This window comes from Melanotaenia boesemani, chromosome 9, assembly GCF_017639745.1.
Source record: "Melanotaenia boesemani isolate fMelBoe1 chromosome 9, fMelBoe1.pri, whole genome shotgun sequence".
Lineage (NCBI taxonomy): Eukaryota > Metazoa > Chordata > Actinopteri > Atheriniformes > Melanotaeniidae > Melanotaenia > Melanotaenia boesemani.
Window position 1 is genome coordinate 15,608,028 of NC_055690.1, and position 20,352 is coordinate 15,628,379.

Below are 20,352 nucleotides of genomic sequence, written 5' to 3' on the forward strand. Positions count from 1 at the left end.
TGAAATCCTTTTTTCCCCCCACTGTAACAGAGGTCTTCTAGCATTGCAGAAAGTCAATTATAATCTGAATGTGCACACAGATTTATGCTCCCTCCTTCAAGGTGGCACAGTTCTTATGTGAAAATATGTTTTATATTCATGTAACAGGAGGCATACGTGTATTGATATATGCTATCATTCACTTACAGATGGCGGCTTGAATGTTTTTCTGCTTGATAACTGCAGAGGGCTGCATCTTATTTTGGATATTGCCAAAGCAGTGACTGTTTAACCTAACCTCTAGCGGGACTCTGAACCATATGACATGTTAATGTTTAATATTCTCAAATACTTTAATGAATGTCTTTCTGAGGTGATGGAGATTTAGTGGACAGATCCCACTTCTTCAAAGGAATCTGGTGTAGTCATTAAAATGTAAAAGCTTTTCATGAATAATTATGACTTCACATGTTCTGCCTCTTCACATATTGTATGTGACAACACAGAGCTAGAAAGAGGGCAGGTGATGGTTATTTAGTATGCTTCCCACACTGGTGTGGGAAGCATTCCATATAATCATTCTTGCAGTAGGCTGGAATGAAATGCAAAATTAAGTTAAAGGTCCATTTGATTCCAAATTAAATTGTAAATAACATTGATGTTCACCTGAAATACATTACATTCGTTTACTACATAATACATACTAACATATATAACGACATGCATATAATTGTTTTACCTAATGGGATTTTTTTTCTTTGATTTTACACAACCGAAATGCAATGAGTGAAACTGACCTCAAGTAAATTAATTAGTAACTTTTCAAGATGTTGAAATACTTTACACAACCGTGGTAAATACTGTCCCTGAAGAGCATCAAGCACACATGGCAGAGAGGACAGTTGTTTGATTGGAAAAATCTGCGTTATCTGGTGCTGCTAACATGGAGGGGTCCAGTGACAAGCTTTTTTTCTGCAGGTGGCTGCGCAACAAGGTTCCCCTGACCCACAGAGAAGAGTTGTACCACATACTGAGGATGACAGGGCCTCTGGTAAGGACTCACACTGTTTACAGATTATTTTTTCACCCTAAGGTTTGCCCTTTGAATTATGTTGATGATGTCTTTTGACATTAAGCCATGTTCATTGAGTTTTGCTAATTGCTAAAGACAGCCATGGTAAATGTTACCATTTGTTTTACTTTACATGAAAGCTGGTATCAATTACACAATTGCTGATGCTTGTCTTTCTAGCTCCTCTCCCGTATCCTCCATTATTTGCTTCCATTTGTGGTGACAATGTTTTGTGGGCGCCTGGGAAATGATGTGATGGCTGGCTATGGATTAGCTTCTGCAGTAAGTGCTCATTGTCTGGATGCCTCACAGAGTTGTGAGAGCTCGCAAGCGGAAACAAGTGGAAACATAATTTTATAGCAGCTTGTTTAAGGCCATTAAATTAGAGCCATAAACTCACCATTGGAGCTTTATCTTTCACAAACATGATGACTTAATAAATATATTCTGTCAGGAGTCATAAAGATATTGGTTTCATTTTAATTGTTAAGTTTACAACTAATTCATTTAAGGTTCTTTTGAATTCATTTTAGACCATTAATGTTACTACAGCAGCGACAGGATGTGGTCTTGGACTGGCATGTGATACTTTGGTGTCGCAGGTTTGGAAAACTCATCTCTTTACCTTGTGTTAATATCTCCCAAAGTTCACTTTAACTTAGTCCACATTCAAACTATTCATTACTCCTCTTCACAAAATAATTAACACTATCTGTGTGTCATTGCAGACATTTGGTGGGAAGAATCTGCTGCGGGTGGGAGTGATCCTTCAACGTGGCATCATCATCCTGCTCCTGTTCTGTCTGCCCTGCTGGGGGCTCCTTATTAATGCTGAGGCCATTCTGTTATGTCTGGGCCAGGACCCTGAGGTGGCCAGGTAACTAAGACCTGCTTAGCTTACAAAATGCCTCCGTAATGAGCAACGACATTAACTCTCGCTTCTATATCCCCTGTAGATCTTTCTAAAAACCTAATTTTTTTTTTTTTTGGTGACTGGTGGTTTATGAGTACCAGAAGAAAGAAAATGGGTCCATTGTGTATTACCATAAACTTCATGTTTCCCCCTGTTATTTAGATCTAAAAACAACTTTTTGTTTACAGAATAGCTCAGCTGTATATTACGGCATTCCTTCCTGCAGTACCAGTGAGTTGTAACATTTCTTTTATCTACATGTTTGAAATCTACATGTTGTAGAAGTATATGTATAGAATACTTGCCTTCAAGGTTTAATGTAAACTATTTCTGCTAATGTCTTTTAGGCAATGTTTCTACATAATCTCCAGGTGTCTTATCTGCAGAACCAGGTGCACTAATAACTTGTACTCATATCAGTTCTCTCTAACAAAGAAGCAAAATTAGCTGCCTTAACTAATTCAGTTACACTTTTGAATGATATGCATAACTCCTCATATCAGCCAGTGTTTGTGTTCTCAGGGAATAATTCTGCCACAAATGTACACTGCAGCTTTGGCAAACATAGCCAATGTGGTGACAAACCTCATCTTCCTTTACTGGTTGGATCTGGGAGTTAGGTAGGCATTCTCATACATCATAGTATAACATTTTTTTTATCTGAATGAAATTATAGTAAACAGTGATTCCATCCTGAGTATGACGTATGTGTTTTCCAGTGGGTCAGCAGCAGCAAACACACTGTCTCAGGTTTACATCTGTGCTTTACTGTTTGCTTACATTTGGTGGAAGAAGCTTCATGTAACCACATGGGGAGGTGAAGGATTTAATATGCATTGTCTCACTGTGCTCACATACAGGGCTCTCTTCCTCCTCCATATTATTCTATCCACATAAACGAGTGTCTCCCTCCCCCTGCAGGTTGGTCTGTTGAATCACTTCAGGAGTGGGGCTCCTACATGAAGCTGGCCATGCCCAGCACATTAATGATTTGTTTTGAGTGGTGGGTTTATGAATTTGGGGGGTTCTTTGCAGGTAATTTGTAGTCATGTTTACCCTACTGACAGAAAACATTTGCAATACAGTACCATAGCTATCAAAGTGGCTTTTAATTAAAGCAGCCATGCCTGTAATTTCTCTTTTGTCTGTAATGATCAGGAATGCTGAGTGAGGATGAGCTTGCAGCCCAACATGCTGTGATAATGGTGGCTTTCATAACCTACATGGTACTGTGGATTGTCTTAGTAAAGCATTGCATAGTCACATCTTTCATTGAATGCTTCAGATTTAGTTGGTTAAAACTTAGATGAATTGTAGTTGTAGTCTTTTTTCAGCAGTCTCAGGAGAAAATGATACACATTTTCATAACCCCTGTGTATGTTTACATTCTCCTTAGTTCCCGCTTGGTATTCAAGCTGCAGCATGTGCACGAGTAGGCAATGCTCTTGGTGCAGGAGACACTGCCAGAGCGATTCTCACCAGTAAGATTTCACTTAGTCTTGCAGGTCAGTGATGAGCATGTATTATATTATATTTAACACGTCAATGTCCTGTGTCACCATTTGTTAAAGGACATGTTTCTGATTACTGCAGGCAAGTAAATTAGTATGTGTACTTCATATTGTGTGACTTACTGCTCTACATGGTAATAATCTGCTGCCAGCTACATTGTTTGTCAGTTGTTTTGATCTATGACGCAATAGGTCAACTGGGAAAAGCCTGATACTAATAAGCTGAAAGGAGGCCTACCACCACCTATAATAGTGGAGCCGGACAAACTTTGATCAATAAATTGATTTCCCTCCAGTGCTTGTATACAAGAACATGAGAGTAGTCATTAAATGGCCCAGATGAGTAACAACTCAACTTAGATGTGCATGTTATGTACTTCTTAAGTATACTTCACCAAACTACACCTGAAAAAAACTGCCATGTCCTTCAACTTAGATAATAATTCATGTCCTCATCATCTCCTGCTTTTTGACTAATATTCCAACTCTTCTTTTACAGCTAGCTTTGCAGTTGTTGAAGGTATTGTGCTTGGCTCTACTAAAACAGTGATTGGCTTCATTTTCACATCTGATGAGTGAGTTCACACAGCTGCAGTCACATTTCATTAAATAAAATAAAAAAATGCAGTCACTGCATGTTAAGATTTGACGAGGAAAGCGTTTAATATAAAACATCATTTTTAGGAAGATTGTTGGCCTGGTGTCACACTTGATGAATGCTTACTGTTTCCTTCAGTTCTTTGATGCTCTTGTGGTGAGTTTTCTAGCTTGTGTTGTTTGTTGAACAAATATATTTGCTGTATGATGCCAAAAGTCGGAAGAATACAGTATGCGAAATATAAATACATTTGTTTTTCCCCACACTAGTGTGTGTGCACAGGCATCTTCTTGGGCACAGGCAAACAGAAGATACCAGCTGTTGCTAATCTCATTGGATACTATGGCATAGGGCTTTCTCTGGGTGTGACTTTGATATTTGTTGTAAAACTGAGAATTTTAGGTAATTATATGATATGAATATATTTATCTCTGCACCTTCAAGATAAATAAGCTGATGTGTGGAATGAGCAGGCTACAAGTGCAACCTGCTGTGCTTTTAACAGAATCATTTGTCTTTCTCTGCAGGTTTTTGGCTGGGACTGCTCATTTGCGTTGTCTTGCAATCTAGCTTCTACATCATTGTCATCTTCAGGCTGAACTGGAGGAGAATGACAGAGGAGGTATTCTTCTGGCCAACCTAGGAATCGGGAATGCAAGACCCCAGCTGCACATATGACAGTTATTTCTTATTTACATCTGAAGCATCAGCTGCTGAATACAACTGGATAAATTTGGTAGTTATTTGTCTGATGTATGTATAAGGGAATACCAGCACTTATAGTTTTGTACATTGTTTTCAGGCTGTGAAACGGGCTCAGAAAAAACATCACATGACACTAATAGGTACTGAAGTCAGTCTTGGCCAGACATCAGGCAATGGAAATGTAAGTGCTGTGTTTTTCACTACATCAGCTATTTGAATTTTTATCATATTTAACTCTATTGCTTGAGTCAAATTAAAGTTTTATTTGCCAGCTTACTTACCATTAAATTGTTCTAAATCTCATTTAACATTATTCCCTCAAGTCAGCGGATGGTTACATGTCTGTGAGCACAGAGCACCATGATACTGAGACCCAACAGCTGAAAAAACACCGTCTCTCCACCGGCCAGCTGATCCTCAGGCGAGGCCTCACGGTGTTTGCAGTGGTCACACTTCTGGCTCTGGGGACAACTGTACACTTCCTTGTGCCATTGCCACAAACCCAGTCTGCAAAAGTCAACTTAACTATAGATTGGATCAATACAACATATGCTCCTGATCAAAATTTTTCCATCATGCAATAGAAGATGAATAGGGGATGGATTAAATCCTTATTTGCAGTCAAGCTTGTAAAACAATATTAGTCATTATGTACTTGTTACCAAATGTATGACTGACTGTTGCAAATGTGTTGAGAAACGAGGCCTATTAATGATATAACATGAACATTATCTTTAATTACATCTTGTACTTTCTTTGCAATCTTTTTGTCATTTGCATTTTCATTTTGTCAGTTTGTAATAAAGCTTTGATAAATGTGAATCCTGACCAGGTGAAAACACAGCTACTTGAATGATAAAAAAAATTCTAACATTTGTAAATCTTCTGTTTAAATAATAAATATGTATGTGGGTCTGTAAATTGGACTCCTCTGGGTTTTTGTATTCATTTTGTTCACCATGTCTAAAAATAGAATCCCTCCATAAAATCCTTTTCTTGCAGAATCATTATCCACTTTTCTTTTGTCAGATGCTGCTTGATTACAAACTGTCTCTTTGTGCTTTTTTATCTGTCATAAATAGTGTTTTTGGAATGGATTTATGTTGTACTACACTGGGAGGTTTTACCCTCTGTTACCACAGTGAAGTGCATGTTGGATTGTTGAGCACTTCCATAAGTATTTGAAAGCCTCCAAAGGGTTAAACATGCATTGTCTCCAACAATGTCTGTGTTTTGGTCCGCCATTCTGTAAATGTTTTATCTTTCAAGTGATAGAAATCTGATTATTCTTGGAGAATTTTCTCCACTGGTCAAAACCAGAGGTGGTTCATTGTCTCCTACATGTTTCATCACCCAGATGTAAACATTTTCCCTTTCAAGTCCTCCTTTTTAGTCTCTGCTGTGATTGCACAGTGTTTTCTTGTCTTTGTTTTACAATCTTTGTTGTTTCAGCTGGCTCTGGCTTATTTCCAGGCAGCTGTGAGCACAGCAACTTTTCCATCCTTTAATGAATCCAGAGATCAACAAAGATAAGTACACAAGCATAGAGAAAGAGATTAGTGAAGAACCAACATTAGTATCTTATGCTGTAGGCATGGAGGAGTCCAGTGAAAAGCTTTTTTGTTGCAAGTGGGTGCGCCACAGAGTTCCTGAGGCCCAAAGAGAGGAACTATACCACATCCTGAGGATGACAGGGCCTCTGGTAAGGACTGGCACTGTTTATATGCCCTAAACTGTACGAAACTGTGTGGACTGATTCCACCGGCTGACGCATACTAGAGAAAATTGATGATAGTCGTTTCTAGCCAAAAAAAAGAAAAGAAAACAGAGGTCTGGGATTTAGAAGCAGAAATCAATAGCTCTAAAGCAAATTTTGGCAGGTTGTGGTTGCTGAACAGTGGGTGTAACCTTCAAAAGTAAATGCAGTGTCATAACCGTTTTTATCAGGACAGAAGCTCATGACAAACAATATTAATTGCAAATGGTGTTTACAGAAATGTCAGCTGGTAGCAATTTCACCTGCATTGTTGATGCCTGTCTTTCCAGCTGCTGTCTCGAATCCTCAATTGTCTGCTTCCATTTGTGGTGACAGTTTTCTGTGGGCGTCTTGGAAATGAAGTGATGGCTGGCTATGGATTAGCCTCTGCTGTAAGTTGTCCGCTGTATACGCCACAGGTTCATGGAGGCTAATTTGAGGAAATGACAAATGAAGACGTAATTTCCAGGCAGACAGTGGAGGGAAAATTAAAATATGTCAGAATATTCACTAACAATCACTTTAGAATAAATGTAGTTGCTCTTGAGACCAAGTATTATTGCTTACTTCATTTTATATGCTCGTTTCAGACTATTAATGTTACTACCGCTGCGACAGGATATGGTCTGGGACTGGCATGTGATACTTTGGTGTCTCAGGTTTCTAAAACTCGTTTTATACAATTCTATAATACATTTCTCATTTGAATTGGCCCTTCGTGTTTGCTCTCAGTCTCTTTTCTAAAGTACTTCTTATGCTGATAGACCTTTGGTGGTAAGAACATGCTGCAGGTGGGAGTGATCCTTCAACGTGGCATCATCATCCTGCTGTTGTTCTGTCTGCCCTGCTGGGGACTTCTCATCAATGCACAGGCCGTACTGTTGTGTCTAGGTCAGGATCCTGAGGTGACCAGGTAATTATGCTGCAGCACTGTTTCAATCATTTCAAAAAACATGGGCAAGACTGATAAGTATTACCATATTTCTCTGTCAGAAGTTTAAGATACTTGCATCAGTTGTCTCTCTCTCTCTCTCTCTCTCTCTCTATATATATATATATATATATATATATATGATATAGTTTACCTTATACTGACTTTGATAGGTTTTTTCCTTTTGTTTTTTCAGAATTTGCAAATGCTGATTAAACTTAGAAAGGAAAAAGGAAAATCTGTATTTAAAAGAATTAAAAGATAACAGGTATTATGTTATTATGTAATGAACTGAGTATTTGTTCCTTGTTTTCTTTCAGTCAATATCATATAATGTGCTGCAACAATCTAATTTCCTGTTGGGATTAAAAAAGTTTGATTAAGTTACATTGAATTCAGTGATTCATAGATTTTCTTGTTTGCAGAATAGCCCAGCTGTATATTACAGCCTTCCTACCTGCAGTGCCCGTGAGTTATTTTATCTTTCCACCTTTTTTAACATAACTGATTTTAGTTAATAAATTTAAAAAAGTTTTGTGTTTGAAGTTGCTGGATAAATGATGGCATTATGTTTGTTTCTTTTCCCTTTATAGGCAATGTTTCTACATAATCTACAGGTATCTTACCTGCAGAATCAGGTACATCCCTATCCAGTCCTTTATGTAGACAATATACCATGTTATCTCTGCTGGACAAATATAATGAATCTAGCTTTCATTCTTGACAAGAAAGAATAATTTTGGTAATCATATTTTCTTATGCTTGTGTTCTCAGGGAATAATTCTGCCACAAATGTACACTGCTGCTTTGGCAAACATAGCAAATGTGGTGACGAACTACATCTCTCTTTACTGGTTGGATCTCGGTGTTAGGTAGGTATACTCATTCAGCTCAGGGTAAAAAGTTAAGAAATTAACTTTACACATACTGATGTTTCTTTAAACGTGTGTGTATTTTTCAGTGGGTCTGCAGCGGCCAACACACTGTCCCACATTTACATCTGTGCTTTTCTGTATGCTTACATTTGGTGGAAGAAGCTCCATGTAACTACATGGGGAGGTGAGGGACAGTTAACATTATACATGAGTGGTAATGTAAATTTTAAACCTCCATCTGCACTTAGCTCATAAATTTTTCCCCTCACATAAATGAGTGTCTTACTCCCCCTACAGGCTGGTCTATAGAGTCACTGCAGGCATGGGGCTCCTTCATGAAGCTGGCCATCCCCAGCACATTAATGAAGTGCTTTGAGTGGTGGGTTTATGAATTTGGGGGATTCTTTGCAGGTAATCCAGCCATTATACAGTACACATATATATATGTCAAACCAGAGCGCATTTTAAGTCAGTTTTTATTTATTTATTTATATTTTTCATTGCCTGTAATGATCAGGAATGCTGAGTGAGGATGAGCTGGCAGCCCAACATGCTGTGATAATGGTGGCTTTCATCACCTATATGGTACTGTGTATTGACCATATGTCAGTGGATACCTGTCTTATTATCACATTTGGTAAAATCTCTTTAATAAACTTGTTCTTCTGCTTTTTCCCTTAATTTTGTTTCCATAGTTCCCATTTGGAATTCAAGCTGCAGCTTGTGCTCGAGTGGGGAATGCTCTCGGAGCAGGAGACACTGCAAGAGCAATCCTGACCAGCAAGGTGTCCCTTACTCTAGCGGGTCAGTTAGGTTCATATCATAACATAAATTATATTAAGGTTAGTTTTATTTTAACTGTTTGAGATTTCTCGGCTTCCTCTTTCCAGGCAGCTTTGCGCTTGTTGAAGGTATTGTGCTTGGCTCTACTAAAACAGTGATCGGTTTCATCTTCACATCTGATAAGTGAGTCTTTGCAGTTGTTCTCACATTTTAATAAATAGCAATGCATCTGCCACCTACAATAATACTTCATAATTACACCTTATTTTCAGGAAGATCATAGCTTTGGTCTCACACTTGATGAATGCTTATTGTTTCCTTCAGTTTTTCGACGGTCTTGTGGTAAGTTTTACAGTTTGCTTTAACCAAAAGCAGTTCAAAATATGTCTACGGTGTCATGAAATGTTCAAGGATTAAAAAATGAGCGGCCCATACTGATATGTGATTTGCCACCTTAAATCCCAGTGTGTGTGTACAGGCATCTTCTTGGGCACGGGCAAACAGAAGATTCCAGCTGTGGCTAATTTTATTGGATACTACTGCATAGGGCTCTCACTTAGTGTTACTTTGATGTTTGTTGCAAAACTGCGAATTTTAGGTATGTTTCTCTTAACCTCCCAAAGCTGTTTTTTTTAAGCTGAAACCTGTTTCACACTTCTCTGACTTGTCACTTTTTTTTTGCAGGTTTTTGGGTTGGACTTCTGGTTTGTGTCGTTCTACAATCAACCTTCTACATTATTGTCATCTTCAGGCTGAACTGGGAGAGAATCTCAGAGGAGGTATTCTTCTATTTTATCTATCTTATGTAGCAAAGATCTGTCAGACTTTTATGAACTTAGTTATTAACTTCACGTAAAAGAACTACTTGAGTTTATGCATCTGCTTGTTTGCAGGCTCTAAAACGAGCCCAGAAAACTCCTCACACAACATTATTTATCACAGATGGACTATCAGACAGTGAAGGCGCTGTTGAACAGACAGCAAGTAAAACGAGAGTAAGTATGCTACAGAACTTGTAAACTGTATATTAAACAACACATTTATGACATATAATCTATCAAAATAAGCTTATAGAGACAATAATACTGTCAAAAATACTGTCACTCAGTCAGGGGATGGCTACATGTCTGTGAGCACTGAATGCCGTGATGGAATTGATGAGACACAGCATGGACATGAGGTCCAGCTGAAGGGACATCTCTCCACCAGCCAGCTGATCATCAGGCGAGGCTTCACTGTCTTTGCAGCAGTCGCTCTTCTGGCTGTGGGAGTGACCGTGCACTCCCTTGTTCCCTTGCCAGAAACAGCTAAAAACAACCATACTACAGACTGGATCAATGCATCATACGCTCCTGATCAAATCTTTTCCACTATACTGGTCCCAAATGAAGAGTCCGAGTGAGTCAAAGATAACAATGTTTATGTTTATTGCTTTAATTATAGCATCTTTCTTTGATTTGGTTCTTTTTGACAGCATATAACAGTGAACTTCATCTTGAAGGAGTCACAGAAAAACCTTGTCGTTTTAGAGAAAAATCTTGCTTTCTGAGATTGAATTACGATCAAACATCATTTCCCCTTTTTAATTTGCTTCTTATCGATACTCGTGTCGCACCACTGTCCTGCTCTGGCCTGCGGTGCCAACACCAGCATTATGTTTAGCACTGGTGGCTAAAGAATTGCTCCATGAGTGCAAAAGACTTTGCAAAGAGTCAAGTAGCCAGATTAGTGATCAGCAGGTTTGTAATTATTCCAACAGCCAAGATAAACAGCATGGCAGCCACAGCCAGGCCTCTGCGTAGAACCAGAGTCCTGTAGGGAATCTGGTCTACAGTTTTTACTGCAGGTACCTCCTCAGTGTCATCCAGGTTAAATGTCTCCATCTGGCCCAGGGAGTTCCCTGCATCTTCTGGCTGGGGACCTGGACATGAAAATGAGACAAGTTAGGGACCTTAGATGAAGGTTTTATCTGATGGTTTGTTTGTCTCTTTTATATTTCCATGTTATTTACAGTTTTATGAGCTTAGACTTTTGCTGTCATTAAGAAATGAATAAACGGTCAACATCTAAAGTCTGACTTTAAAGTCTGTTCTTTAAAACTCAAAAAAATTCTAGACCAATCATTAAGTGCTGTTGTTCGGTTGGGTGACTCCTTTGAATGAAGCTTACTGTATCTAAAATGTCACAAGAGTTAATCAGTTTAAAAGGTTCAGGGAGTTTGCTTAAATAAAACACCTTGGATGTTAATGTTTGTATCAAGGGTACTAGTATGAGATGGTGGCACATACAACCAGATTTTATCACAGTCTGAAGGGAACCGCTGCCAAAGTCTCATTAGACCTCAAGTAGATAAGAGGACTTTGTGAATTAAGTAATTTTTGCTGCAGAATAAGAAAATAAATTAAATTAAAAACAATAAATATGGAAAACTGGTACTTATAAAAGCACTAGTTATAAACCAAATAATAATATAGATAGTGATAATGATAGTGAGTGCAGATATAAATTAGTCTACAGCTAACTCTGGTACAATGCATAAAATGGAAACATTTATGTTTGAAACTGGTCCCTAATAAATAAAATAAAACTAAATATGAAAACAAGAAGATAGGCATTTACCATGGTTTGCATGTTTATGAAATTGACTTATTAGAAGTGGTCTGACAACAGGGGTGGCCAATAAAACTTCATGAGTGGCCATTGAAAACAGGAACAGAGAATAGAGTAGTAAATGAAAGTCTCACTGAGAACTAAAATGTCCAAGAATTATGCTTAAATTGTTCCCACTTATAAAGCATTTTTTTTCTCTGTCATACACACATTTACACACATGTGAGCATGTGCAGGGCAAAGAGAGGTTTAAACCCTCCAGTCGATGGATAACTGCTCCATCTTGTATTCTTACTTAGTGAAGATGATGCAACACAATGATCACAAGTGAATCACTTGGATCTAATAAGCTAAGAAAAGTGTTTACTACTATTTACAATAATTAGTAGTTTTATCAATTTTCTTTATCATGTCCACATTATTTGTCATCCGTTACAGAAAATCCACAGAATGCAGTTAAAGGCAACAGATTGTTCAAGAACTGTTGAGTACTGAATAAGTCACTGAGAACAAATGTGTTTACTTTTTCAATAGCTAACCACAACCTTTCCTTATCACAAGACAAATCAGTCTTATGACCTAAACCAGAACACGTACAGGATGCAGCATGTAAACTCCAGTCTTTCAGCCTTTATGCTTATCAAGCATTTTAATGTGTCCTATGATTAAGTACGTTTAAGGAACTACAAATTCAGGGAAACTAAATTTTGGGCAGTCTTACTCAATGCTGGATTAATGGATCAATTACAACAGACCCATAACTCAAATGCACATCAGCAAGCTTTTTCCCTTAGTGATTTCAGTTTAAGTCAATTTAATCTGACTTTTTTCCTTTATGTTCAACCATTCAGTAGCTGTTGTTTCTCTTGCACTTGCTTTTGTCTCTGTTACACAGCAGGAATAATTTCTTATACAGAACAACAAAAGAAAAAGCTTCTCTGAAATGTCTTTCTTACTTGTGTTAGCAGAGCTGTCTCGAATCCCCGCTCTAATCTGAGCCTGGAAGAATAACAATGCATGAACCTTCACATATAACGAATAAGCTCTGGGTGATTTAAAATGGGAATGTTTACCTTTGAATACTCACCTCGACTGTAACCATCTTCCAGTTCATTCTGGCCAGATAGAAAATCAAAAATGTGCACTGCAGTGAAACACAGGTAACTAAGCCTATCCACAGACCTGAGGAGTACAAAAAGCAATGTATTTTGATCAGAAGTGGTTAAAATCTAACTAAAATAATAACTGTAGAATAAAAACTGTATGCTTAAGTTAAGCAACAAAGTGGTTTATATAAATATCTTCATGAAAGCTGTAAATCTTACCTATGATTCCTAATTTGGCTGCAAACATCAGTGGGACTCCAATTGGAAAACCAATGCCATAAAATCCAAAAAGGTAGCAAATAGCCCCAACTCTCTGCTTACCTGTTCCTCTTATAATGCCTCCAGATGCAGCCTGGTCATACACAAAATAAAAGCTGACTGTTTGTAAAGTGCACTGGTTATGATCATAAGACGTTCTTTGGACAAATGGTAACACTTACAGAAATAGCATCTAGGAGGATGAATGGAGCGTAAAAAGATATGACGTCTGAAACCCTTTCTCTTATTTGTCTGAAAAAAGAAAGACCCACATTATACATTTTCATAGTTTAAGATATAAAAGTACAAAAACAATTCATTTATTTCATCTCTGCATTCTTCTGTCTATGACAGCTTAAAATCATAGTGTTATTCTTTGTGCTGTACAATGTGCAGTGAGTGAGTCAGCTGACTTGAACCTTTAGAGCAAGTTAATATATAAAAGAAAGCACAACTGTCTCAGATCTCTGCGCAGGCAAAGACTGATGTAATGGTGAAAGGTCATCCATAAGGCCGAGTTATCTTTCCAACATCAGACTTTAACACACCCTTTAAAGTCTTTTTTACACAGAAAGAATAGCAGAAGTTAATAGAAAACATGTACTTACTCATCATATGTGAAGACATAAGAAATGTGATCCTTTAGGCTCCCAATAAAAATTGCCAAGCAGACAGACACTGACACTGTGGTAAAGAACAACATATTTAAATTAATAAAATGTTATTTTCTGCAACAGCTTGTCTGATAATATCTGAGAACAATCAGTGTCCTCTGAATCCCCTGCTAAAGGATATCTCGTGACTAGATAAGAAGTGGAAGGGAGAGTGTTTGCTTACAAGGTCAAGGTAACTTAATACCAAAAGGTAGATTTTTTGGCAGTAAATTCTATTCTGTTCTATTCTATTCTATTCTATTCTACAGTCATTTAGCAGATTTACATCTGAGAAAGAAATATAGGGAAGACCATGTTTTGTACAAAAAATAAAATAATTGACACAGAAGGACAAAACAAACTACACAAACATGAGAAGTGGTTACACATCTAAGGCCTAGATATACAGTAAATTATTATAAATAGAATAAAACACCAGTGTAAAAAAAACCCAGCATAAAAGAACATCGAAGAACAAAGAAGGTTTTAAACTGTAATCAGTAAGAACAAACAATAATAAATGGTTGACTTTAGTAAAATATTACAAAGTGTGTAGGTCTTCTTTTAAAAGCTACAGGAAAAAGCTGTTCCTGTAGCATGTGGTCGGGACTCTAAATCTCCAACCTGTTGGCACCAGGGGATGGGAGTCATCATTTAAAATTGAGCTGGCTTGTCGCGGCATCTGTCTGGTATACATCCACCCTAGACTCAGCTGAGACTCCCCAATAAAGCGACTGGATCCTTTAATGATCAGGGTCAAAGAGTTATTGGCTTTGACAGACAGATTTCCAAACCATCACACAAGAGAAAATGCTAAAACAGATTCAAAGATGGGATGCCAAACTCCTCTTTGCCAGTAGCTGCGTGTGAAAGCCATAAAATCTATTTCTTTGCTCATGTTCATGTCAAAACGGTGTGAAATTCTTCAGCTGTAGCACTTTCAGATATTCACATATACCGTGCAAACATTTTTGAATCAATGATTTTTTTTTTAAGCAAAAGGTAAGTAACTCGAGATATACCAATGTTATATCAATACAACAATGGGCAAATTAGCAAAAAACAAAACAAAACAAAAAAACAAACAGTTTTAGATTGGATCTGGTGGCACAAAATATTATTTTTGCAACTTTAGGAAGTTTTTCCTAAAGAGCTGAAAACTTGGCATACGAGGACATGCTGCATGGTGTGCAGCGTGCCTTTAAAAACAAAACTGAGGAAAGTGGAAAAGTGGATGACAAAAGAAGAAGTGGGAGGCCTAAAATGCTACAGTAAATGAACAGAATCTGACAGTAATGTCATTAAGAAATAAAAAAATCAAGTAAATAACCAACACAGGACCCGAGTGAAGCATCTGGCCCTTCTGAGGAGCAATCAGCTGTTCAGTGAAAGCTCGGAAATTGTATCAAGTTATGCCAAATGAAACAAGAACTGGACTGAAAATCAAGTGGCAACAGGCCTGATGGGGTGATAAATCCTCCTCAGAGCCCAGACCTCAACACTACTGCAGTGTGGGATCATCTTCTCAGAAATCAGAACAAAGGGCATGCAAACATCCAAAGAAGAGTTTTGGAAAGTATTTCCAGAAAACTGTATGTCTATTCCTGGAGACGAATAAAAAAGATTTGTTGAAGAAAAAAGGTGGTCATACCAAATACTGACTTTCAAGCTTTGCACAGTATGAAATATGACATTACATTAGTACATACCAACCTGAACAGAACATTGAGAGTTTTGCAGACAACTTTGCTTGCTCTGTTTCCCCGGCTCCCAAAGCATTTCCAACTCTCACATTGCCAGCCACACTGAAACCCATTGGGAACTAGAATGAATAAATAAACAATAAAGTAAATAAACAGCACAATGCACTGACTGTATCGATACATAACTCATCTCACACGCTGAGATTTTCTTTTAAATGCAGAATTTGCTGAAGGAAATGCTTTTTCACCATGTAAGCAATGTTTGCCAGCTCATATACAACTGCCTGAGTTCCAAGTTCAACCTCACTTATTAAACCTTAAAAAAAAAAAAAGACAGCCATTATATTTAAGACCAGATTTACAAAATACAGATGCTTCACAACCTATAATGTATCCGTTGACATTACCTGCCAGAAAACTTCCAATCTCATATGTCCACCACTCAACACACATCATGACCATGCCAGGGATAGCCAAATGGATGTATGAGCCCCAGTCATGGAGACACTCCTTAGACCAGCCTATAAAAGGCAATGAAAGGTGGTTATGCACAAACAAAATGCAGGTAATGTTCAAACAGAAACAGATAATATGTGATTGGAAATAAATAAGATACTGTTCAAATAATTTGCAGTCAGTATTAATGTTTTAAAGTCTGCTTGTCCCAACAAACCACAAAAATCTGATATTGTACTAAGTTGTAGGTGAACATTTTCTAACACTCCTGGAATTACAATTACAATTTTCCATTGTTAACTTATTACCTGTAACCAATTAATGTTTTGTTGCTCCTTTCAGGCCAAGTCTTCTGGACCTGTCCTAACCTACTGCCTATATTCTGCCCTGTGTTCCAGTTCCGACCTTTGGACTCGATAGCTTAATTTTACATCAGCTAATTCATTTCTACAAGTCAATAAAGTCACTTTACAACACCAATTGTTTGCCTGTATCTGAGTTATCAGTCCTGGGCTCCACTCAGTAAACATGGCAATAATAGCAATAATGCCATCTACTACGGAAATGGGAAACATCTTTTCACACATGTTGACTTTGGTAAAGCAGTCGTGGGGTCAAATATTTAATTAAATCAAAACATAGACAACATACGCTCCACCTCTCAAACCTTACTGTTTGTAGATGTTGACTACTTTGAAAAATGGCTTTTGATGTTCCTCTTAAACATATTAACCCTCTCTTGGTATATCACACTTAATGCATGTAAGTCAACAATAGTTAAAATATATTAACATTTTTGTTGCTGTATTTTTTATTATTCTTTTTTAAAGGCTACTGAAAAGTAAATTTCTTCCTCTTCTTATTGAAGTGTTCATCTTTACTTTGGACAGAGCTCTATGCTGAAAATTTGATAAAATGATAGCATAGCTGGCTTAAATATGCAATATATCTTAAAACTACCCTCAAAAACCTCAAATGTAATGGAGGAATGGACTCATGGTGTGAACTGAAACACTTTGAAACAAGACTCGTAGCAAGATTGTCTGAATAAGTGATGACTTTCTACTATCCTTGGCTTAAATGTAAATAGGGTAAATGTATGTTTTTGAGTATGAAAGACAAAAAAATGGGTTTGATGTGTACTGGTTTGAGCTTTAGGTTATGCACTGCATGCTTTCTCAAACAGTAATAATGTGCTTTGCAGATGATGACGTACAACTAAACTCAAAAGAGGCAGACCCTGAAGAAGAGAGGGGCAGCAATCCGGTTGATCCACTCCCTGAAACAGGTTGCTCGAAATTGTAAATTCATGGTTTTAAAAGGGTGCAGTGGCACTGTTTCTGTCCAAAAGCCTGTCATATACATTTAATTACAACGGCAGGAAATTGTGTTAACTTGTGATTAAAGGATCACATTTATTTTATACAAATGACTCACCTCCCCAGGTGGGCTTGTGAAGACCTTTCCAAATGATATAAGCATAGAGAACTGCAGCCATGGAGAACTGGGAGATGGTATTGGCAAGAGCAGAACCTCTGAAAAGTTTTCCATTATTTGGTATTTGTTAACATGACTTAAGTACTGACAAGGTTATGTGAAACACAATAAAACACACTCACGCTACTCCCATATGTAATGCAAAGAGAAAGATGTAGTTGATGAGAGCGTTGAGAATATTAACCACGAAGCCTGTGATGACCTCAGGCCATATGATGCCCTAAAAGAAAAGTAGTGTGGTAGTAGGTGTAGGTTAATTACATTAGTTCACATTAGTAAAAAAAAATATTAATAACCATCAAGAATTTTTAACTTTATGAATACAATAAATATAATGAGGCATTCTGCAGTGCTGCGAGGGCAGGAATAACTAAGCAGTCTTTGGCCTCATAGCTGAATCATTCAACAACAATATACCCATCCCTTACATATTCGATCTACTTTATCATATTGTGGATAAAACGTGTCAAAGGTGGCAATGTCATAAATGTTTCAGCTCATCCAGGGGAAAAAGACAGACCTACCTGGTTTTGCAGATATCTTGTCTGTAATGAAAACATGAACGCGGCCTGTAACACAACAACAAATTAAATAAAGTCACTTCTAAGTTGTGCACGTTTGGATTTGCTTTACAAGAAACGTCGTTTTCAGTGACTGACATAAATCAGTCTCCTGTGCTGAAATTTTTTGAGCTGTGAATCTATGTGAACGTGTGCACAGCATTTGAGCTCCACACAGACATTGCAAACAGTTTAGGGTAGCTGCATGAAAGTAAAAAGAGTTTAATCAAATCAGCTAATCTAATTAAGCTCTAGATTCTATTTTTGAGACTAAAGAATAGAAACAAAAACTAAGCTAGGCAAATGCACATTTTTCACAGATGGAAGCACAAAAACCACAGATAGAGTTGCCTACTGGGGATCTGTGTAGTTCTTTTCTGTCTTTCAAGCCGTGTGACACCACAGTGATCCCCCTTTCACACTTATATCCCCTTACTGACAAAACTGATAGTCACATCCATGTTTTCTTGTTAAGTATCAGCATGTGACTTCAATTAATCTTTCTGGCCTCAGTCTGAAGTCATGGATTTAGAACCAGGTCAGAACTGGAGTTAGAACTGGAGGCTCATAGCAGGTCACATACAAACACTGTTTAGCCTCAGTGGTCATTTTTCCCAGTTTTGTTAGTGTTGATGCAACAACAGATGGAAAAAGACGCTTGTAGATTGTAGGTATTTGTCTTGAGCTTTGATGACTTAGTTGTGGCCTAATTAAACTTACTGGAGTATCATCTTTTATGAGATCAATGCTTCATTAATATATCATGAATGTCTTGGCTTGTGTTTTGGTTTACTTTCTAAAAACATGTTAAAATGTGGTCTTTTGTATCTATTGATAGTATTTTCTGACATGTAGAGTGATAAAATGCAGGTCCACAATCCTCTCGATTTTTGTAAAATCCAACAAGAATATTTAACATGCTGCAATTTAATGTTCAAATGATCCATACACATATGAGAATGGTTTTATGGTAAAAACTCATTTTTATATCAGAACATAATAGTAATAATTTAACACAATTTATGCTAAAAAAAAAAAAAGTAATAGTCATAATGTAGGCTGTCAGCAATGTTCCTTTGTGATATAGCCTGCAATATAAACCACATGTTCCTCTGTGTCGTCCAGCGTTAACTGAGGTAAAGACAATGATGCAAACATGTGAAAAATATTCTTTCTAAGTTGGACATGTACCCATTGTTTCTATCTTAAGTTAGATTTGGACTGATGAGAGTTGCAGTTAAAGGCAGACATACTCACAGGAAGTGCTGGCATAAAGATCTTCACATACATCTGAGACAGCCTACATAGAGATTTTCCATCAGAATGGACCAGAATTATCATCTGAAATACATGAAAGCTGAAGATGATGGTTGATCATTGGACAGCTGACCTGGCTACTTCTGGCTCTTGTCTGACAGCCAACAGAATGGGTTCTGTGTTGATGAGGATCGCCCAGCAGGGGAAACAAGCCAGTAACAAAATGAGGATTGCCCGTTGCAGAATTACTCCAACTCTCAGCAAGTTACCACTCCCATACGTCTGAAAATAAATAAAAATATTTCTATTTCTATTACAGTCTTTTCAAGAGAATGCTAGTCAAAAATTCTTGCTGATGGGTGAATATTCATACCTGAGACATCAGAGTATCACATGCTGACGCTAAGCCGGAGCCAATAGAAATACCTGTAACATTAATGACCTGAGAATATAGCCAGAAACACAGCTTAGTTAAACGTTTAGGTTTAAGTGGCAATTTACTGTAAGAGAGCATCACTGAACTTACCGCTGTAGCCAACGATACTCCAGCCAGCTCTGTCCTCCCCAAGTGACCACAAAAAACAGTACTGACAAAACCTACTGCAAAACTCATGAGTTGGGCTATAATCTGAGAAAGAAATTTAGGATTTAACTGAGAAAGTAGCTAAAACATCAGAAAATATTCATTCTTTAGTGTCATCCCACTGCACTCAGCAAGGTATACTTTTAAATATGTAATCATTAGCTATACATTTTCATTGAATTATTAATTTAATATCAAAGTAAATTGTTTTGTTATGATTACTGATCAGTAATCCTCTACAGACTGGACACTAACAGCTTTTTTTTTTTTTTTTTTTTTCCTGTAATAAAGGACACTTACCACTGGTCCGGACAGTTTTGACAGGTCTATTATTTCGCCCTTGAAGCCCACAGGGACCAACATGCGGATCCGCTTCACCAGGCAACATTCCCTCCATGAGGAAAGTTGTGCGTCTCGCGCAACGTTATCCATGGCACCGTTCAGCGTCTCCTGCTTCTCAAGTGTCAGTTAACCGGCTTCACCTGCCCGCTGGTGTGGACACAAGGTACCGACGTACTTCCGCTTATGCGGTAGTGGACGTAGTTG

The 20,352-nt window shown here is 37.7% G+C and overlaps 3 protein-coding genes across 6 annotated transcripts; 2 read left to right on the top strand and 1 right to left on the bottom strand.

Moving 5' to 3' along the window:
* The first annotated feature begins 889 nt into the window (after positions 1-889).
* Positions 890-5,683, top strand: LOC121646019 (multidrug and toxin extrusion protein 1-like). The gene is made up of 17 exons (XM_041994870.1): positions 890-1,030; positions 1,232-1,333; positions 1,585-1,653; positions 1,780-1,928; positions 2,153-2,195; positions 2,312-2,356; positions 2,487-2,584; positions 2,684-2,781; positions 2,886-2,999; positions 3,123-3,190; positions 3,361-3,469; positions 3,975-4,050; positions 4,160-4,229; positions 4,343-4,475; positions 4,601-4,695; positions 4,876-4,959; positions 5,102-5,683. The coding sequence occupies exons 1-17, from the start codon at positions 923-925 to the stop codon at positions 5,360-5,362; spliced, it is 1,722 nt and encodes a 573-aa protein (XP_041850804.1). The 5' UTR covers positions 890-922; the 3' UTR covers positions 5,363-5,683.
* A 651-nt stretch (positions 5,684-6,334) lies between these two features.
* Positions 6,335-16,382, top strand: LOC121646018 (multidrug and toxin extrusion protein 1-like). 3 transcript variants are annotated; one of them, XM_041994867.1, is made up of 18 exons: positions 6,335-6,480; positions 6,825-6,926; positions 7,125-7,193; positions 7,299-7,447; positions 7,891-7,933; positions 8,059-8,103; positions 8,240-8,337; positions 8,427-8,524; positions 8,638-8,751; positions 8,858-8,925; positions 9,036-9,144; positions 9,231-9,306; positions 9,396-9,465; positions 9,589-9,721; positions 9,808-9,902; positions 10,017-10,118; positions 10,232-10,521; positions 16,252-16,382. In XM_041994867.1, the coding sequence occupies exons 1-18, from the start codon at positions 6,373-6,375 to the stop codon at positions 16,274-16,276; spliced, it is 1,794 nt and encodes a 597-aa protein (XP_041850801.1). In that variant the 5' UTR covers positions 6,335-6,372; the 3' UTR covers positions 16,277-16,382. The 3 variants fall into 3 exon arrangements, with proteins under 3 accessions (XP_041850801.1, XP_041850802.1, XP_041850803.1); XM_041994869.1 differs by lacking the exon at positions 6,335-6,480 and adding an exon at positions 6,611-6,664; XM_041994868.1 differs by lacking the exon at positions 16,252-16,382 and having other exon boundaries at positions 10,232-10,525.
* Positions 10,528-20,352, bottom strand: slc47a3 (solute carrier family 47 member 3). 2 transcript variants are annotated; one of them, XM_041994871.1, is made up of 17 exons: positions 20,107-20,352; positions 19,750-19,851; positions 19,597-19,665; positions 19,357-19,505; positions 19,224-19,266; positions 17,931-17,975; positions 17,529-17,626; positions 17,347-17,444; positions 15,861-15,974; positions 15,702-15,769; positions 15,464-15,572; positions 13,706-13,781; positions 13,280-13,349; positions 13,059-13,191; positions 12,821-12,915; positions 12,690-12,732; positions 10,528-11,044 (listed from the first exon to the last, which is right to left on the bottom strand). In XM_041994871.1, the coding sequence occupies exons 1-17, from the start codon at positions 20,236-20,238 to the stop codon at positions 10,836-10,838; spliced, it is 1,653 nt and encodes a 550-aa protein (XP_041850805.1). In that variant the 5' UTR covers positions 20,239-20,352; the 3' UTR covers positions 10,528-10,835. The 2 variants fall into 2 exon arrangements, with proteins under 2 accessions (XP_041850805.1, XP_041850806.1); XM_041994872.1 differs by lacking the exon at positions 19,750-19,851 and having other exon boundaries at positions 20,107-20,351.